This window comes from Euprymna scolopes, chromosome 33 (genome assembly GCF_053919585.1).
Source record: "Euprymna scolopes isolate OS-2025 chromosome 33, ASM5391958v1, whole genome shotgun sequence".
Lineage (NCBI taxonomy): Eukaryota > Metazoa > Mollusca > Cephalopoda > Sepiida > Sepiolidae > Euprymna > Euprymna scolopes.
Genome location: NC_136514.1, coordinates 54207388 through 54225534, shown reverse-complemented (window position 1 = coordinate 54225534; position 18147 = coordinate 54207388). Strand labels below are relative to the sequence as shown.

At 30.3% G+C, this 18147-nt stretch overlaps 1 protein-coding gene across 4 annotated transcripts in view; it reads right to left on the bottom strand.

Moving 5' to 3' along the window:
* LOC145258222 (semaphorin-5A-like) overlaps nucleotides 1–18147 on the bottom strand; it is a 457393-nt gene that overhangs the window by 37330 nt on the left and 401916 nt on the right. For all 4 annotated transcript variants that reach the window (XM_080116169.1, XM_080116168.1, XM_080116172.1 and 1 more), the window contains 5 exons: nucleotides 14096–14192; nucleotides 9517–9625; nucleotides 7575–7673; nucleotides 5037–5250; nucleotides 3725–3813 (listed from right to left, as the gene is read on the bottom strand). In XM_080116169.1, coding sequence (XP_079972295.1) covers nucleotides 3725–3813; nucleotides 5037–5250; nucleotides 7575–7673; nucleotides 9517–9625; nucleotides 14096–14192 — 608 coding nt within the window. The remainder of the gene's footprint in view (nucleotides 1–3724; nucleotides 3814–5036; nucleotides 5251–7574; nucleotides 7674–9516; nucleotides 9626–14095; nucleotides 14193–18147) is intronic.

Below are 18147 nucleotides of genomic sequence, written 5' to 3'. Positions count from 1 at the left end.
ATTAAACTAAACAATCTATTAGAAGAAGTGCTTTGTTTACGTTATTTTGGTGCTTTAAATACCTTAAATCAAAATTCGAAATAGTAAAATTCAGAGTTTGACATTTTTTTTTAACATTAAAATTTATTCATAAAACAGAATGTAACATTTTAGTAATTTTGATTAAAATTTGTAAACCGCACAGAAATCTAATTAAAAGATCAATTCATATAAGGGATGGTTCGTGCGGGGATTAACTTACAATTTCTACATGAGCGGGAACATTTAAACAAACGTTTCAAACTGTTGTGTCCACAATCAAAACAACCACTTAATATAAAAAAAAATAAAATAATGTGTCGAAAACGATAGGGAGGAGGGAGAGATTAAGATGGCGAAAGAGAAAGCAGTCACCCACTTTCTCTATAATCCTTTTTGCTTATGTCTTTTCAGAAGACCAAGCTTTCAAGTGTGATGTTGGTTTAATAGAAACCAGGTATGTTATTTTTCTGCATTTTATTAAATACCTTAAATGAAAAAAAATTAAATAGTAAAATTAAGAGTTTGGCGGTTTTATTTTACTTATAATTTTCATAAAACACATAGTAACATTTATATAATCTTGATTCAAATTTAATTATTTAAATTTACTGTAAATAAATTTTATTTAAAAAGTCAAGTTTATATTACTGTACAAATAGATTCGAAAAAGTTATCAAAAAAACAAATATATAACAAATAAATGTTATTAAAGGCAAGATAAGTTACTTTTCTACCTAACTGGATACTTTATTTCTGTTTTTATTTTATGTAGCATGTCTATTAAGCTCAAAAACATTGTTTATCGATGTATTTGAACGTTAAAAATGGCGCCTGACTCTCTCTTTGACACGGTAAGTTTGGGAAAAAGAGTTTAAAATAAACAAAATATACAGAATACTGTTAAAAACCCACCGAAATATATGTCAGTCTATGTTACGGTACCATATATTGAGCGATTTTCTAACAGTATTCTGTATATTCTTTATTTTTAACTCCTTTTCCCAAACTTACCATGTCAAAGAGAGAATAGGGCGCAATTTTTAACTTTCCAATACATCGGTAAACACTATGCATTTCCAGCTTAATAATTACTTTACATTAAATAAAAAATACTAGAAAATTATCCAGTTAGATAGAAAAGTAACTTATCTTGCCTTTGATAATATTTATTTGTTATATATTTGTTTTTTGACAACTTTTTCGAATCTATGTGTACAGTAATACACACCCAAAAAGTCAAACCGCATAAGAGATGGTTTGCGCCGGGGGTTTTACTTAAAATTTCTAAATGAACAGAAACATTTAAACTAACATTTCAAACTATTGTGTCCACAATCAAAACAACCGATGAATATAAAAAAAGAAAAAAGAAAATGATGTGTCGGTAACGGCAGGGAGGGGGGAGAGAGATTAAGATGGTGAAAGAGAAAGCAGTCACCCACTTTCTCTATAATCCTTTTTACTTGTGTCTTTTTTAGCAAATCAAGCTTTCAAGTGTGATGTTGGTTTAATATGAATTAATATGCATTAGGTTTTTTATGTTTCTGTATTTTTTAGGTAAGTGTTGTTTTTGCATATATTTTTTTTTCAATTGCGAAATAGAGTCTTACCCTGTCGTGGCTGACAGAACAAGAGTATGTTAGTCTTGCGGATGAAATAAATGGGTCCGTTTGAAATTTAGTTCAAATTTCCAAGATCGACAAAAATATTTCCAAGGTCGACAAAAATATTACATAGTTCGACAAGATACACTTGAAAGTCGGAGGTTACATCGACCGAAATATTATCAAAATAACACTAAGGATGAGATCAGTAGTCCGAAGAATCCAATTAAATCGAAGTGAAGTGTAGTTGGCAACGCACAACCCTTGCAACATAATTGCACGCACATCCACACTTAGAGGGGGCAAACATATATTCTATCGATAAGAAACACCCACACACGATTGAAATAGGGTTGTCGACTCCCGATTTGCTGCTCATCCGAAATTCCCCTACTTCTTTATTCACTCCTCAGAGATATTTTTGGTACAAGGCCATTTAATATTCTACATTATAAAATGATTTTCTGTTGTGGGCGATGAATTGTGTTTCGAAAGAATCCGTGAAATATAATTAACGTCACAACTGAATTAATTGATAGATTTAATATATAAATAAAATATTAGTAAAACAGTCGATATTCCGTTTTAAAGTTTATTATCCTTTAAGGAAGAGGTTGTAACCTTGGTGAAGTGTGTAATTACGCCCCTTGTTTGTCATCTAGCGTCCATATTCTCGGAATTATCATCATTACCAAACTTGTTCAAATTAACAGCCATTGTTAACCTTATAACTATTTAATTTTAAATCATGATATTTAACATTACTTATTTTTTTTGCTAGTAAGGTAACTATATTTCTTAATTTTCTGCGGAACACTACCGGAAACGGGGACAAATCAAATGAGTTCCTTCACTTTTATTTTTCTTCAGTAATTCTATTGTGAAGCGATTTATTGAAATAAAATATGAGAAGACATTACAAAAAATTACACAATAAAAACTAACAAAATTTTAAAGAAAATATAACACCATCTTTACTTGCACTTTTAATAAAATTAAGATAATGAACGTTATTTTTTATTTGCAAATTTACAAGAAATATGTTGTTGTTTTTAATTATAAAAAAAAAATGTTTTCTGAATTTTTAAAATAAAAGATTTTTATTTGAATTTATATGAAAAATATGTTTATGAAAATATATAAATATAATTATTAAAATCAAAACAACAAATCGAATTATTGAAATCAAAGTCACAAAATTTAAAATATCATAAAAAAATGTAACAAAAGGGACGAAACCGATTTGCCTTGGTAGCGCCCCGCAGAAAGTTAGGAAGTGCGTTAGTTGACTATAAGTCTTATTTTAAATATCGGATTTCTTTTGCTAGTAAGTTTTCTAAAGTAAATACAAATGGAAAAAATACAAGAAACAGATCATTGAAAAAAAATTAAATCTTACTTTACAAAGTTGTCCATGGATAGTTTAATGTTTGCGTATATAAGCAGATACTATTAAGAACACGCACAAATCAAACTTAATTTAAGCAATAGATAGAACTATGGTAGGTAAAATCACGCTGAAGCACATTCAACTTGTTCATGATGGTAACGAGGAGGCAACTCTTCCTTCCCTAATTCTCTTAAAATTGGAGTTGTGTAAATCAATTTAGTCTAACGTCAAAGTCTTCATAAATAGCGAGAAAACACATAAAATTTAAAGATACATGGTGAGTAACGGGAAACGGATCTTAAGCAGGTTTAAAAACTACCTTTCTCACTCCCTTTCCTTTACTCTAGGAGAGCAAGGTTGGTTGTTTTTGTTTTACGGCATATCAACCCTTTTAGATTATATAATGCCGAATCCAGTGATTTTGAATAGTTTAATAGAATTTGTTTGTTCAAATCAGTTTCTATTTAACCCATAGTTGGGACCCTAACATGTACTACCATTCTGGGTCAGAGTGGACCTGGGAGCAATAGAAATTAAAGGGTGGCTCTATACTCCCCAAATCCCGCAAGCTAGGGCCTCACCATCGTATACAGTTTAAGGTCATATCCAAGCCCAGGAGAGCAAGGATCGTTCTAAAAATATTCGTTTCCCATGAGTCACCCTCTATATATCTGAAATAAATATCTGAAATAGAAAAGAGAATTCTTACTTTGCCACAGTTGATATGTTCTACCGCGGTCTCTCGGAAGAAAAAGTAGATGTAACTCTCAATCTCGTACGATGATACGAAATTCGGTTCTGTGGAAGAAGAAAGAATATTATATAGTTACTTATTAATAACGGTCAAGAGTTTGCAGACAAAAGAATCACAGTACATAATTCAGTATCTACTTTTTGTTATTCAAATTAACAACCTCGATTGTAAAATATTTACTCATCGATAGAATACAACTGTTTTACGATGTATCAACATTTTATTTGGTAATTTAATATATAAAACACAAAACCTGTTGGAAGTAGTATTGATTTTTTTTTCGAACTAGGAGGTTTCAATTAACCCGTTTCTTTTTTCCTTTAACAGAGAAAAAATGATTTGCTGAAATGTTATTCTCTGCATTGTTGATGTAACGTAAAATATTTCCCTGTAAAAAGTATTCTTTTTATCTATAAGAGTAAAAAGCTAATTTTAAGATCGGATTTTTTCGATTTTCGATACTTATCGGATGGATTTCTGTACAAAACATATCCAAGAACACTGGCAGACAGAAATTAGCTTTGTGTGAAATTTGGAAAAGATAGGCTCAGCCGTTTCGGAATCTATGAGGAGGGAACTCACACACACAAAATGAAATTTTATATATATATATATATATATATATATATATATATATATATATATATGCGTGTGTGTGTGTGTGTGTGTGTATGTATAAAGAGAGAGAATGGAAAAATTGAAAACGAAAAATAAAATTGAATTAAAATAATTACATTCCCATCAAATATTATAATAGAAAATTATATATGTACGTATGTGTGTGGTGTGTGGAGAATTCATATTTTGAAACAATGCGTAAATCATAAATCTATGACATTAAGACAAAGCAGTATTATTTTGTTTGAATAATAAGTTGTTTTTTTTTGTTTTATTATTTTTTTTCAACAGACAGTTCAAAAAATCCTACGCTGACTGATGATTTCAAGGTTTCGTTTTCGGTTGTTTTATTTTATTTGCTGGAAAATGTTTCTTTACTATCAATTCAATTTACTTTATCTCTTAAAGTAAAACCTCATATTTGGAAATTAGATCAATTTACTATGCATTTTATCGTTGTTTCTATTTGTTCAATGCGCCCACACGTTCGAAGTCTAGCATTCTGCATGCAACACCCTGTCTACAGTTAACCTTCCGATGGGATCATCATATCTAAACCTGTTTTTAACACGCATTATCCATCCGTTCCATCATTCTCATATTTATCTCCACGTAACGCATGCCCTCAAAGCTCAAACTAACAACTCACCATTTAACCATTTCGAATTACTCCTTAATGTTCGTAGAATCGGTAACGGCCCCATCACTCGAGATATGGCATGATCCCGAGACTGAATGTCCATCACTGTGCCTGTATATAGATTTCCATCTTTGGTCATGATCGCCGTTGAATTCTGTCGCGGGTTGTACGGGCATTTCTGTTTGCCATTCATCTCTTGGGTGACCTCCTTCAGAGCCGTGGCCTGTGAATAAGCGAAAAGATTAAACAATAAAACAATTCAGTTAATCTCAAGTAAGAAATATATAACGAAACGCCCGACATTGGAAAATGTAGGGTACATGATATTTTTGTAGACGGCGTACGTCTGTACAACGTTAAAATCTTCTGAAATTACCTGTCGCCTTTTCATCAATTGTTTCTTTTTTTAAAGAATAGAAAACAATTAGATCGAAATTATATTGGACAAATAAAACCATGTAAAAGAATTTATAAATTCGTTAAAAAAAAGCCACGTTTTCAAAAGCATTAAAAACAATTTCATTCAATTTTGCACAAAAAATATATATTACAGAAAATGAAATACCTCGTCTTTAAAGGAACAATTCAAAACATATTTGATTAAATTAACCTTTACTTATTTTGTGTATTAAAACTCTTTTTGAACAAACACGACAGATAAAAACAATACTTTTAATTATAATTAAACCTTACTTGTATAATGTATACGGCATAATCGCGTTTACATACCGATTCTCGTTAGATCACCGACGTTAAGCAACGTTGAGCCTGGTTAGTACCAGATGGGTGACCATTTGGGAATTCTAGGAGCTGTATGTGCTCCGCTTATCCGGGCATTTGTTTCCAGTCGTCTTGTAAATACATTTTACTTGCCACTGGTATTTGACAATGTCGAATCAGGAGAGGTGTGGTTGGAGATTGCGCACCTCCTACCACACACATGCACAAAATTTCACGCGCAGGCATCCCTTCGTGGGTATCCATAGTCTGTCAAAGACTGAAGGAGCCTCATTTGACCTTACTTGATTTATTATAATAATTACTTTTTCTAAAAATATTGCTTGCGATAACGTATGACCGAAAATACAGCGTGGTTCTTATTTTACTTACTTCATTTGATAAACTTGTGTAATGTGTAACTGCACATGTTTCGCTATCGCTCTCCCTTTCTCTCTCGCTGCGACCATACTGTTCTTTTTTAGAATCCATTGATAAGTAAAGTGTACTAATTTACGACGAGGTTAAGCTTTTTGAGATGTCACTCTCTACAAAAATATAACCCAACCTAAATTTTCCTTGGCCAGAAAGTTGGGACTGTTCACAGACATCTGTACCGTACTTAAATATAATTAACATTGTTGCAGAAATGGTTGGCTTATTCTATCGCTTCTGGAAATACTTGACTCCAGATGAAATCATCTACCTTAAAAAGAGTCAGATAATTGGATACTACATCCATATCCTATGCAGGTGCCGTTAAGATATTCATTTCTAAACTGTGACAATCTAATGGAAGGCGATACATACTGCATAATCACGTTGACGCACTTGTTCTCGTTAGATCACCGAAGTAAGTAACGTTGAGCCTGGGCAGTACAAAAATAGGTGACAATTGCGGGAATTCTAGGTATTATATGTGCTCTCCACTTACCTAAGCATTATTTACATTCGCATAAGCACTGCTGATTAAGGAGAGTGTTGTTGGAGATTACGCAACTCTTGCCTTACAATTACTCGCACAGCTACGCTTACAGTGAGTACATATAGTCTTGAGATTGAACGGAGCGATGTTTTCTGTTCTCTAAATCTTCTTTCTTGCAGAAGAGACGTTGCCATCCTTTCTCTACTCTATCGTTATTTTTCTCTAAGGGGCTCGGCTGTGCTCCAATCTATGATTCTTTTGCAGATCTATCTATTCTACATTCATGTGCCCATCTCCAAATAAAATTTCCATAAACGGAGTTTCTTTTTCAAAACATACCTATCTTTGAAATTTATGACAAGGAAAGTGTTGGAAGTTTTAAGCATTCGGTAGTACTCATTCCATTCCGTCAGATCTCTCTGCTAGTAAAGTCCTGTATACTGCATAAGTATTCTAACGAAAGGATAAACTTTATCTATCTTTATAAAGTACTCCCCGAGAAATTCTTGTGAAATTTGTTAAAATTCTATTTATTCGATGTATTAACTCAGATAATGTAATAGTAAGCTACGAACTTGTTTCAAAAAGTTGCAATGAAACCGTGTGTGAACTGTTTTGCTACTTGACATAATGTTTAACTTGTATCTTGTATGTATACCAACTCACTGTTTAAAACCTATCTCATCTACTCAGTGTTTTATTAATAAATAGGAAAGTCTATATCTTGCTCTTTAAATACAATAACTTGCTTTTAACTCTGCATGTGCTAACCCATTTTTTTTGTTAAAGCTTCAACTTAACAGCAACAACCCTGGGACTTAATGGGTTGAACATAAACAGTAGTCGCTTATAAACAGCAAAGAGGAAACCGAGCGCATTCATACAAATAAAATTATTTCACATACTTTCCGCCAGCAACACATCGGGCTGTAAGCGTTGGTCCCACATGTTAGTACTCGATCCTCGTGGACTATTAAGACTCTCACAAAATTGTCACACTCGTTCTGGAAAAAAGAAAATAGAAACATGTTACAGCACAAGAATTTGTTTTTTTATTGTGCAGGTATAAACGTTATGTTTTAACGACACCAAGAAATGACATAAAAACAAGATAAAAAAACAATAAGAGAAAATAATTGCTCTAAATAAAATTTGGTTGGTTTGGTTGTTTTTGTTTTACGGCATATCAACCCTCTTCAGGTTATTTAATGCTGAATCCAAAGATTTTAGAGAAAACATTTTTTTAATAGAATATATTTGTTGTTTTCAAGTCGGTTTCTATTTAACCCATAGTTGGGAACCTTACAGGTACTACCACTCCGGGTCAGAGCGGACCTGGGAGCAATGGCAATCCCCAAGGCCCACAAGATGGAGCCTCACCACTGGATATAGTTTAAGGTTATATCCAGGACCAAAATAAAATTTGGACTTATATTAAATAATATTAAGTGATACATTTGGAATAAGACCAACCTACGCGTGAAAGAGTAAATAATGTATGCGAACAGTAAAACCTTAAACACTTAAACATTAATTTGAATTATGGAATATATATTCTAGGCAACAGAGCTGGCAGATACCAGCGATTGCATACAATTAACCGCAGATAACGAAAACAGAACATTAAAATTTAAAATTACAATGCTATGTTTATTGTTTGTATTTATACTGAAAATGAGATTTATATTAATAATTAGTACTAGCGGGACCTGTGGAAATTCCACAGTGGACTCATTCATATGTTAATATATTGACGCTGGAATTCTATAGATGTTCAGCGCACATGTAAACGCTCTGATAGTATAGTACCTCTTTTGTTAAAACTACAAAAGTATTTATCTAAGATAGCAAGGATGCCCGGCGTAGCCCGTTTGTAAAGTACGCTTTATGATATTTTAATTCTTGCAGATTTCGTATATATTATTATAGAGTTATTGTTCTATCGATTTTTATATATTATAAAAATTTCAATTTCAAAAAATTGAAAAAATATATCCATAGGATATCAGCTGAAATCGAAACCAAAATAAAAACTTTACATATTATTTACTATAATAATTGTTAAATACGTATAGACACTTGTAAAGTAAAAAGAAAAATATGATTTAGGTGCCATCAGCTAGAATCCAAACTGAAACAGAAACCAAGATTCAAGCAAGCTAGGATGGCCAGACGGGCAACAGAGTGTTGTATTTATTTGCTTCCCCACTGAGCAAATTAGGCACAAGGCGGTTTTTTAATGTGGAGAGAAAGGGGGGGGGGAAGTGACCAGTTCCTGAGAGGTTGGAAATGGGAACTGGATAGTGATTTTCGCACTGGTATGTAGGGTTGCCCTACATGGACCAGAAGATTGCCGCAAGGGCAATGGACTTTGATTGAAGCATCTGCCGGAACAGACACTACACTTTGATCTTGGCCCGAGTGTTGTTATAATTATTGAGATATGTAGCATGACATCGAAAAATCATTCAAATGACGGCAGCCGATCATGTGCAGCAACGCATTTCGATATCCTATTAAATAAATCTTTATAACAAGCATAAACATTTAAAAGATATGATCTTAACAATTGTCATTGCTACTAAAATAACGTGCAAGCAAATTGTAAAAATACAATTTTAACATTGCCTAAGTAGTCAATCAAAATATGGTAATAAAAATAGTAAAAAAAAAAGGTTACTGTAACTACTGTGATTCCACGTTAAACCTATTCAACGGAAGCGTATTATTAGACCGTGCTTATTTTCTTTATATATTATTTGTCGGATACTTTTTCTTTATTTACCCCCCGCTCCCATTACAAGACATTAATTATTTCGTTTTAATGATATACTTTATATAACTTACCTTTGGTAGTCCCTTATTTTTGCATAGATCACGTGTGGTTTCCGAAGGCGTCCAATCGGCATGTTCTATAAATGTGAGGTTTTCTAATGATAATCGGAACACCCCATTTCTGTAAAAAAATGAAACATTTAGAAAATCAATCAATTATCTGTGTTATTAACTCCTAACTCTCACAAGAATATTATTAATATAAAAATAAGTTTTTAAAAATTAATGATATTCTCTACGTTATCATCAGTCGCCTACATTTTTTTTAAAGTTACAATCGCTCGAGATTACATTATTCCAAGTAGACACTTTTAACGACGACATGTAGTTTCCTTTGGAATCGAAGTGAAAGACAGATTTGCAGATATTTTTATACATTTTGTTTCAGTTTATTTTTATTGTAACTCACTTGCTTTTCTATTATATTCTAACCATACATGTTCACAAATATCTATAAGTAAAATTATAAAAACATGGGTTTGTTTTACTATACACATAGATTCCAAAAACTTGTCAAAAAACGAACAAAAAAAAGTATACCGTACTTTGGAGTAATTGCGTCAACAAGCTAAAAGTGCTCTTTTGGCAATCACGCATATAAAGAGCACTTTTTTTTTTGGTTGGCGCAATTACCCCAAAGTACGGTATAACAAGTAATGTCATTAAAGGCAAGACGAGTTACTTTTCTACGATTTCTGACATCAGATTTGAACAGGACCATGTTTTTTTTGTTTTTTACATGGTTGTCATCACTTATCAAGGCCCGGAAGCCACTCGGGGATAAGGGTTATTGCGTGTACAGTAATCAATGAGATAATATCGTAGTAATCGTTAGTAATGGAGATTTGATAAATTAAATTACTTAAAGGGGCGGTTTATCAGGAATTTGTTTATGCTGGACTTGAAGACCTCCAAGTTGTAGTTAGGTGGGAAACAGGCAAACGGAAGAGGGTTCCACAATTCTCACAACATTTCAGACAATGTAACTGCCAATTATATCAAACTCGAGAATCTGTACAAAATTTCAAACAGAACCCTTTATTAAATCCATGGGGGTAGCTTATTCTCATTCAGTTAGCCATGAACAGACTTAAGTGATTGATAGTTGTATTCTTAGTATCTCCTGCAATGATGATTAAACCTTCATCTTCCAGAAACTTGAAAAATAATCCTAAGAATATTTTGTATTTTGGAAAATAAGTTCAATTCTTTTACAAATGATAGGAAAACATTTAAAGACATTCAATACAAAGTATGTTTCACGCTCTCTCTCTCTCTCTCTCTCTCTCTGACTGAATGGTCATTATTGACTAACTGTGGCATTCTTCACGAATTGTTACCCTTGACTCTGGTCCTGCACCAAGGTGTGTGTGCGCGTGTGTGTGCGTGTGTGTTATAGTCAACCAGGAAGCAAATACGCAGGAAAGCGTTCCACATACGGACAGTTCTAGAAAAAGAGGTCTAGTCATGGATCTTCGTTTCGTTTTGGGTACGGATATAGAGTGAGGAAAGTCTTGGTGTTTTTTTGTTTTGTTTGTTTTCTTTTTGCAGCTGGGTGAGTATGTGTTGCGAATATTTTACGTGTAGAGACCATAGAGTGTGGCTTAATCTTTATTCTAATGTTTTGGGTGTATTTTGTTATACACATAGATTCAAAAATGTGGTTGAAAAAAAGAAATATATGACAAATGTTATCAAAGCCAAGTTACTTTTCTACCTAACTGGATAAGTTTTTAGTGTTTTTATTTAATGTAACAATATTCATTCAGTTGGAAAAACATGCAGTGTTTATCGACATATTTGAAAAAAAAATGGCGACTAGCTCGCTGTTGAAAACGCTAAGTTTGGAAAAATGAGTCCAAACTAAAAAATTATACAAAATACTGTTAGAAATGCACCCAATATATGTCTACCTATGTAACGTTAACATATATTGAGTGAGTTTCTTACAATATTTTGTGTAATTTTTTAGTTTAAAGTCATTTTCACAAACTTAAAGTTGTTTTTTTACAGCGAGCTAGCCGTCATTTGTCTTTTTTTTTAAATATACCGATAAACACTGCATGTTTTCCAAACCGATTAAACATTTTAAATTAAATAAAAACACTACCAACCTATCCAGTTAGGTAGAAAAATACTTTATCTTTCCTTTGATAAAATTTATTTGTTATATATTTCTTTTTTGATAACTTGTTTTTAATATATGTGTATAATAAAACAAACCCAAAACATCCAAAGACTTTCCTCACTCTCTATCTGGACCCAAAACCAAACGAACATCCCTAAACTGATCTTCTATTCTAGAACTGTCCGTATGTGGGACGCAATATTGTTCAATTGCTTTCTGACTGACTATAACATGATCCTGTGTGAATCTAATGTCAATAAATTTCTACTGAGTCGCTAATTTAGGTAATCGTCATACTTATTTATACCGTGACTGATTTTGTTGTACCGAACATTTAACGCTTATCATACAGTGGCCTCCTGGTCTTAATATTTGGTGATCCTCAATTAAAACAAGTGAAGTATGCATGGTCCTCCGGAAGTGCACTTTGAATGAAGTTCAGTATTTGCCCCCCCCCCTCCATTTAGCCCCAAAAGTCCCGAGGGAACGTCTAATCCATGGGAAAATGAACAAACGGTGCAGTTTTAGGCCTTAACATATGTAAATTTGACTTCTGCACCATGCAAAAAAAAGAAAGAAATATGGCCACCGTTTGCCATCCTCATTTAGCCCCAAAAGTCCTCAAGGCCTTAATATATTTAAATTTGAGTTTAGTACCATACAACACTGCTAAATCGTCACAAGGAAAATTTTGGACAAATACAGTAAAATAGTCCCAAAAATGGAGTGTTTTTATTTGCTCTAAAAGAGCCCCTAGGACATATCCAACAGTTATCACGAAGTATAGACAAAAAAAAAAAATTATATAGAAATCAGTTAATTACAACTTTTGAAAAAGTTTTATAAAACCCCAAAGCACCAATATTTTTCAATAAGTACAAAAGTGTCAATTTTAGCCATTTAAACTGGAAAGGTACACCTAAGGGGGGGGGAGACAACCAGAGTTTTCTCGGAAAATCTGTTCTGTTACTTTTTTTTTTTACTCATATCAAATTTAATGTTTGTGCAAAATTTAAAAAAAAAATTCCAAGGCGTAGTTATTGAGAAAAGTGCGGACAGACGAACAGACAAGGGTGAATTTACAGGTCCACCCAACCTTTCTGAGAGGATCAAAAACATCCTATAATTCTAAGGTTAGGGTTTCAATAATATTATCGATTAATGAACCTCTGACGAAACGATCAACGTTGAAATGCAGATCGAGTCGCGTAGAATCTTTTGTGATGATATCATTTTACTTATAAAAGCTCAACATGTGTATTTAGCACTTTAAATCAAAATATTGTTTTTTTTGTTTTTAGTTCAGTATACTTAAAATTATGTGTGTAGTAGTAGTAGTAGTAGTAGTAGTAGTAGTAGTTATGAAAATATGTATGGCAATCTAGTCACATCATTCCCCCCACCATTTAGCCTCAAAAGTCCGCAAGGCCTTAAAATACTTAAATCTGAGTTCCAATCTATGACATTTTCCGCGTTTCATCCTTATAAAGACCAATCAGGATAATAACGAGCCATAACTAAGATGAAACGCTGAAAAGTGTGTGTAGCTTTATATTTATAGCCATATTTATTTTCATAACTTACTACATAGCTCTACTCACGCATTGAACACTCTTGACGTAAATACTGAAAGTCGATACATGAAATATTATATAACTTTATAAAATTTGATTTTATATATAAGTGAAACTGTCTGTCTGTGTACATTTCCCTACGCAATAGCTGTCAATTTTCAGTCTACAGACTCGAAATTTGATATACAGGGTAATGAGATTTGTGAAAATCGTAATCCGTTTTCGTCCAGAAATTCAGCTGTTAAGGGGTCAAAGTTCAACGATTTGACCTTTAAGAACTCTACCAAACTCCTCCGACAATTTTGGGTCTAAACACTTGAAATTTTAGATATGGATTTCTTGGACATGGATCGAACTTAATAACTCGATTTAAGTCCAAAACAATACAGGTTAAGGGGTCATAATAGGGATTAAAGTTTAAAAAAATTGACCGCTTTTTTTTTTTGCTCAACATACACCTCCAAACACCCGGGCAACGCCGGGCTGAAATGCTAGCAGATTTATAAAATTATATATATATATATATATATATATTAGTGAGTCAGTTTAAGCATTCAGAAAGAACTTGATAATGTAGGACAACTCTCCTAAGCGCGCAACGCCTTAAAAAATAAAGAATGAACCTGTTTAAATGATCATCAATCGTCATAAATAATGCAAAAAGCTGTTGCCCGATTCCCAATCACAGCATTCTCGGACAAAACCATTCTTTTCTGTGATCGTACCTTTTGACCCATTTACGCGTCTAACAAAAATATTTTCGCTCTGTTAACTTCTCAAAAAAAAAAAAAAAAAAATGTCTTTTTATGACATCAAATCCATCTGCAGACGACCCAGGTTTGAAACACGCCTCCTGCCTAATAACATTACAGATATGAAAATAACTTACCTTGCTCCTACTAGCAGCTGTTGGTGTTCTTTATCAACTGTCAGTGGCACGATACCAACAAGATCTGGGTGTTTAAATTTGAAATTATGCGACACTTCTGAAAATTGAAAAAGAAAGTAAAAACATGTTAGATGTTAAAATGTATATATCAATACCCCAAACATAATTAGCTGTGTGTAGAATTTTCCAATGCATTTATTAAAGTGTCTAGTATACAAAAGTTGCTATTATTATTATTGGCTCACAAGGAGGTTTCACGCAGTTCATCAAATAACAACCTGTAGTGTTCCCTGGAAGGTGAGTGACAACAAGTCTCCAAGTTTCCAGTACTCTGAACCTCTTTCGATAACGTTTGCAAATGACTTTGCATTACCGCAACAGCCGCTTACCATGGATTTCTCTATGGCAACGGCCATTGGTCTTCACTGAAATTTGAGTGACAATAAGTCTTTCCAAGGTTCAAGTTTTCTTAGCACTTGTCCAGCGGGGGTTTGGTCAGGGCTATCCTCGGTCTTACTGTTTGGGGGGTGGGTGATATTATAATGGAGCTATGTGGTGGGGTTAAAGGACTTATAGGTATGCCGCTTCAACGTTTTTGGTTCCTTGTAGAATGTTTTGCCTCTGCAGCAGTTTGTCTGGCCCGCGCATGTGGCTCATGTGTATTAATCTCCGCATTCAAGAGTTTTCCTTAATATTTCAGCTGTTTTCATTATCGACATTCGTTGTATATTTCTAGTCGTTCCTCAGAGTCCAATTTCTCCCATTCTTTTTTCAAAGGTTTTCGGGATTGTTCCTAGTGCTACTACTAGATATTATTTGGATTTTCATCATCCATATCTCTTTCAGCTGTCAGGCTAGCTCTGTATTTGCTCCGTTTTTCCTTTTCTAATATCACCCTGTGGTCAGCTGGGAAAGCAAAGTCTACGATTTGACAGGATTATTATCATTATTATTATTACAATAACAACAATAACTTATGGAGCGTATCAAACCGCGTTAGGCGATGTAGAACAGAAAACATTCTTCTAATACCAATAATTCTAACTTCGGTGAAAATTATTTAAGAAAAATAAGGAAAATGTAAAGAAGAAATGTTTTTTTTTAATGTATTTATTATTGAGAAAGCTTTTCATTTTCCATATTGTTTACGTCTCCAAATATTTATTTATGGTGTTTAGTTTGGTTGTTTTGTAGAGAAAAACTTTTTTATTTTTGGTTTTGTTGAATATGATTGAGTTTTACAAAAGAATCTATAAAAATAATACAGTACCAATGTTTGGCGCACTTAACTCAGAAGAAAATTGGAATAAATTTTAGACCATACAATACACGGAAGTATCAAAAGAGTTCAATATTTTTTTTTAAATCCTCGAATAAAGAAACAAGATCACATATATAGATATCGTGCAAGTTTGAATACAACAGTACCCGATAAATACGGATAGTAGACAGAACGAATACCGAGAAACTGACAATGATTTGTTAATAAAATATTTAGAAATTACACATCCGTTATGAATCAATGAAGAGCTTGAAATACCAATTGGAAACATTTTGAAAATAAAAGAGTACAACTGAAGAGTGAGACTTCCGGTTAGACTCTTTTCGATCTACACTAATCGACACTGAAAACTGTCTGGTAACTGAACTGAAATCATTTACTGATTTTAGATAACTAGGCTCGTGAAAACTAATATTCATCGAACGCAGTAATTAATAGCATTTAAGTAATATTTGCAAACCCGGGCGGCCTCTTTCAAAGACTACGTAACTACTCTCGTGTACGTGCGCGTAAGATATTTTTCTTATTGAAAACAATATTTTATTAGTTGTTCACTACTTGTGCACTCGACGGAATTTATGTATGGAGGTGAGCAGCGAGATGTTTGTTCTTATCGTACTTGAACTTCTGCATGTCAGTACTGTCGGGGAAACAAAAGACCAGTAGGTAATTTCAAAGTTTGGCAGTTTGAGGTAAAAAAAAATATGAGAAGGGATAGCTTGCACGCATCTGAGAATTTCTACAGTGAAGGGCTAGGATTTTGCTGCTTGTCTGGTTAGTCATGAGTATTTACGTCGAGGGTCATGAGAATATTGGTAAAACAGCAAAACAGGGACAGGAGATCACTCAAATAAACCTGTATGCACATATGTAGCTAATAATGTTCAATAAATAAACATTATTCATTGAGCACTCCTAAATAAACACAAGAGTTTCAGTGGATTTCTAGCTTGGAAACCACACGACCACACACACACACACATATATATATATATCAATATATATATATATATCAATATATATATATATATATATCAATATATATATATATATATATATCAATATATATATATATATATATATATATATATATCAATATATATATATATATATATATCAATATATATATATATATATATATATATCAATATATATATATATATATATATATCAATATATATATATATATATATATATATATCAATATATATATATATATATATATATCAATATATATATATATATATATATATATATCAATATATATATATATATATCAATATATATATCAATATATATATATATATATATATATCAATATATATATATATATATATATATATATCAATATATATATATATATATATATATATCAATATATATATATATATATATATATATCAATATATATATATATATATATCAATATATATATATATATATATATATCAATATATATATATATATATATATATCAATATATATATATATATATATATATCAATATATATATATATATATATCAATATATATATATATATATATCAATATATATATATATATATATCAATATATATATATATATATATCAATATATATATATATATATATCAATATATATATATATATATATATATATATATATATATATATATATCAATATATATATATATATATATATATATATATATATATATATATATATATATATATATATATATATATATATATATATATATATATATATATATATATATATATATCAATATATATATATATATATCAATATATATATATATATATATATATATATATATATATATATATATATATATCAATATATATATATATATATCAATATATATATATATATATATATATATATATATATATATATATATATATATATATATATATATATATATATATATATATATATATATATATATATATATCAATATATATATATATATATATATATATATCAATATATATATATATATATATATATATCAATATATATATATATATATATATATATATATATATCAATATATATATATATATCAATATATATATATATATCAATATATATATATATATCAATATATATATATATATATATCAATATATATATATATATATCAATATATATATATATATATCAATATATATATATATATCAATATATATATATATATCAATATATATATATATATCAATATATATATATATATCAATATATATATATATATCAATATATATATATATATCAATATATATATATATCAATATATATATATATATCAATATATATATATATCAATATATATATATATATATCAATATATATATATATATCAATATATATATATATATCAATATATATATATATCAATATATATATATATATATCAATATATATATATATATCAATATATATATATATATATATCAATATATATATATATCAATATATATATATATATATCAATATATATATATATATCAATATATATATCAATATATATATATATCAATATATATATATATATATATATCAATATATATATCAATATATATATATATCAATATATATATATATATATATATCAATATATATATATATATATATATATATCAATATATATATATATATCAATATATATATCAATATATATATATATCAATATATATATATATATCAATATATATATCAATATATATATATATCAATATATATATATATATATATCAATATATATATATA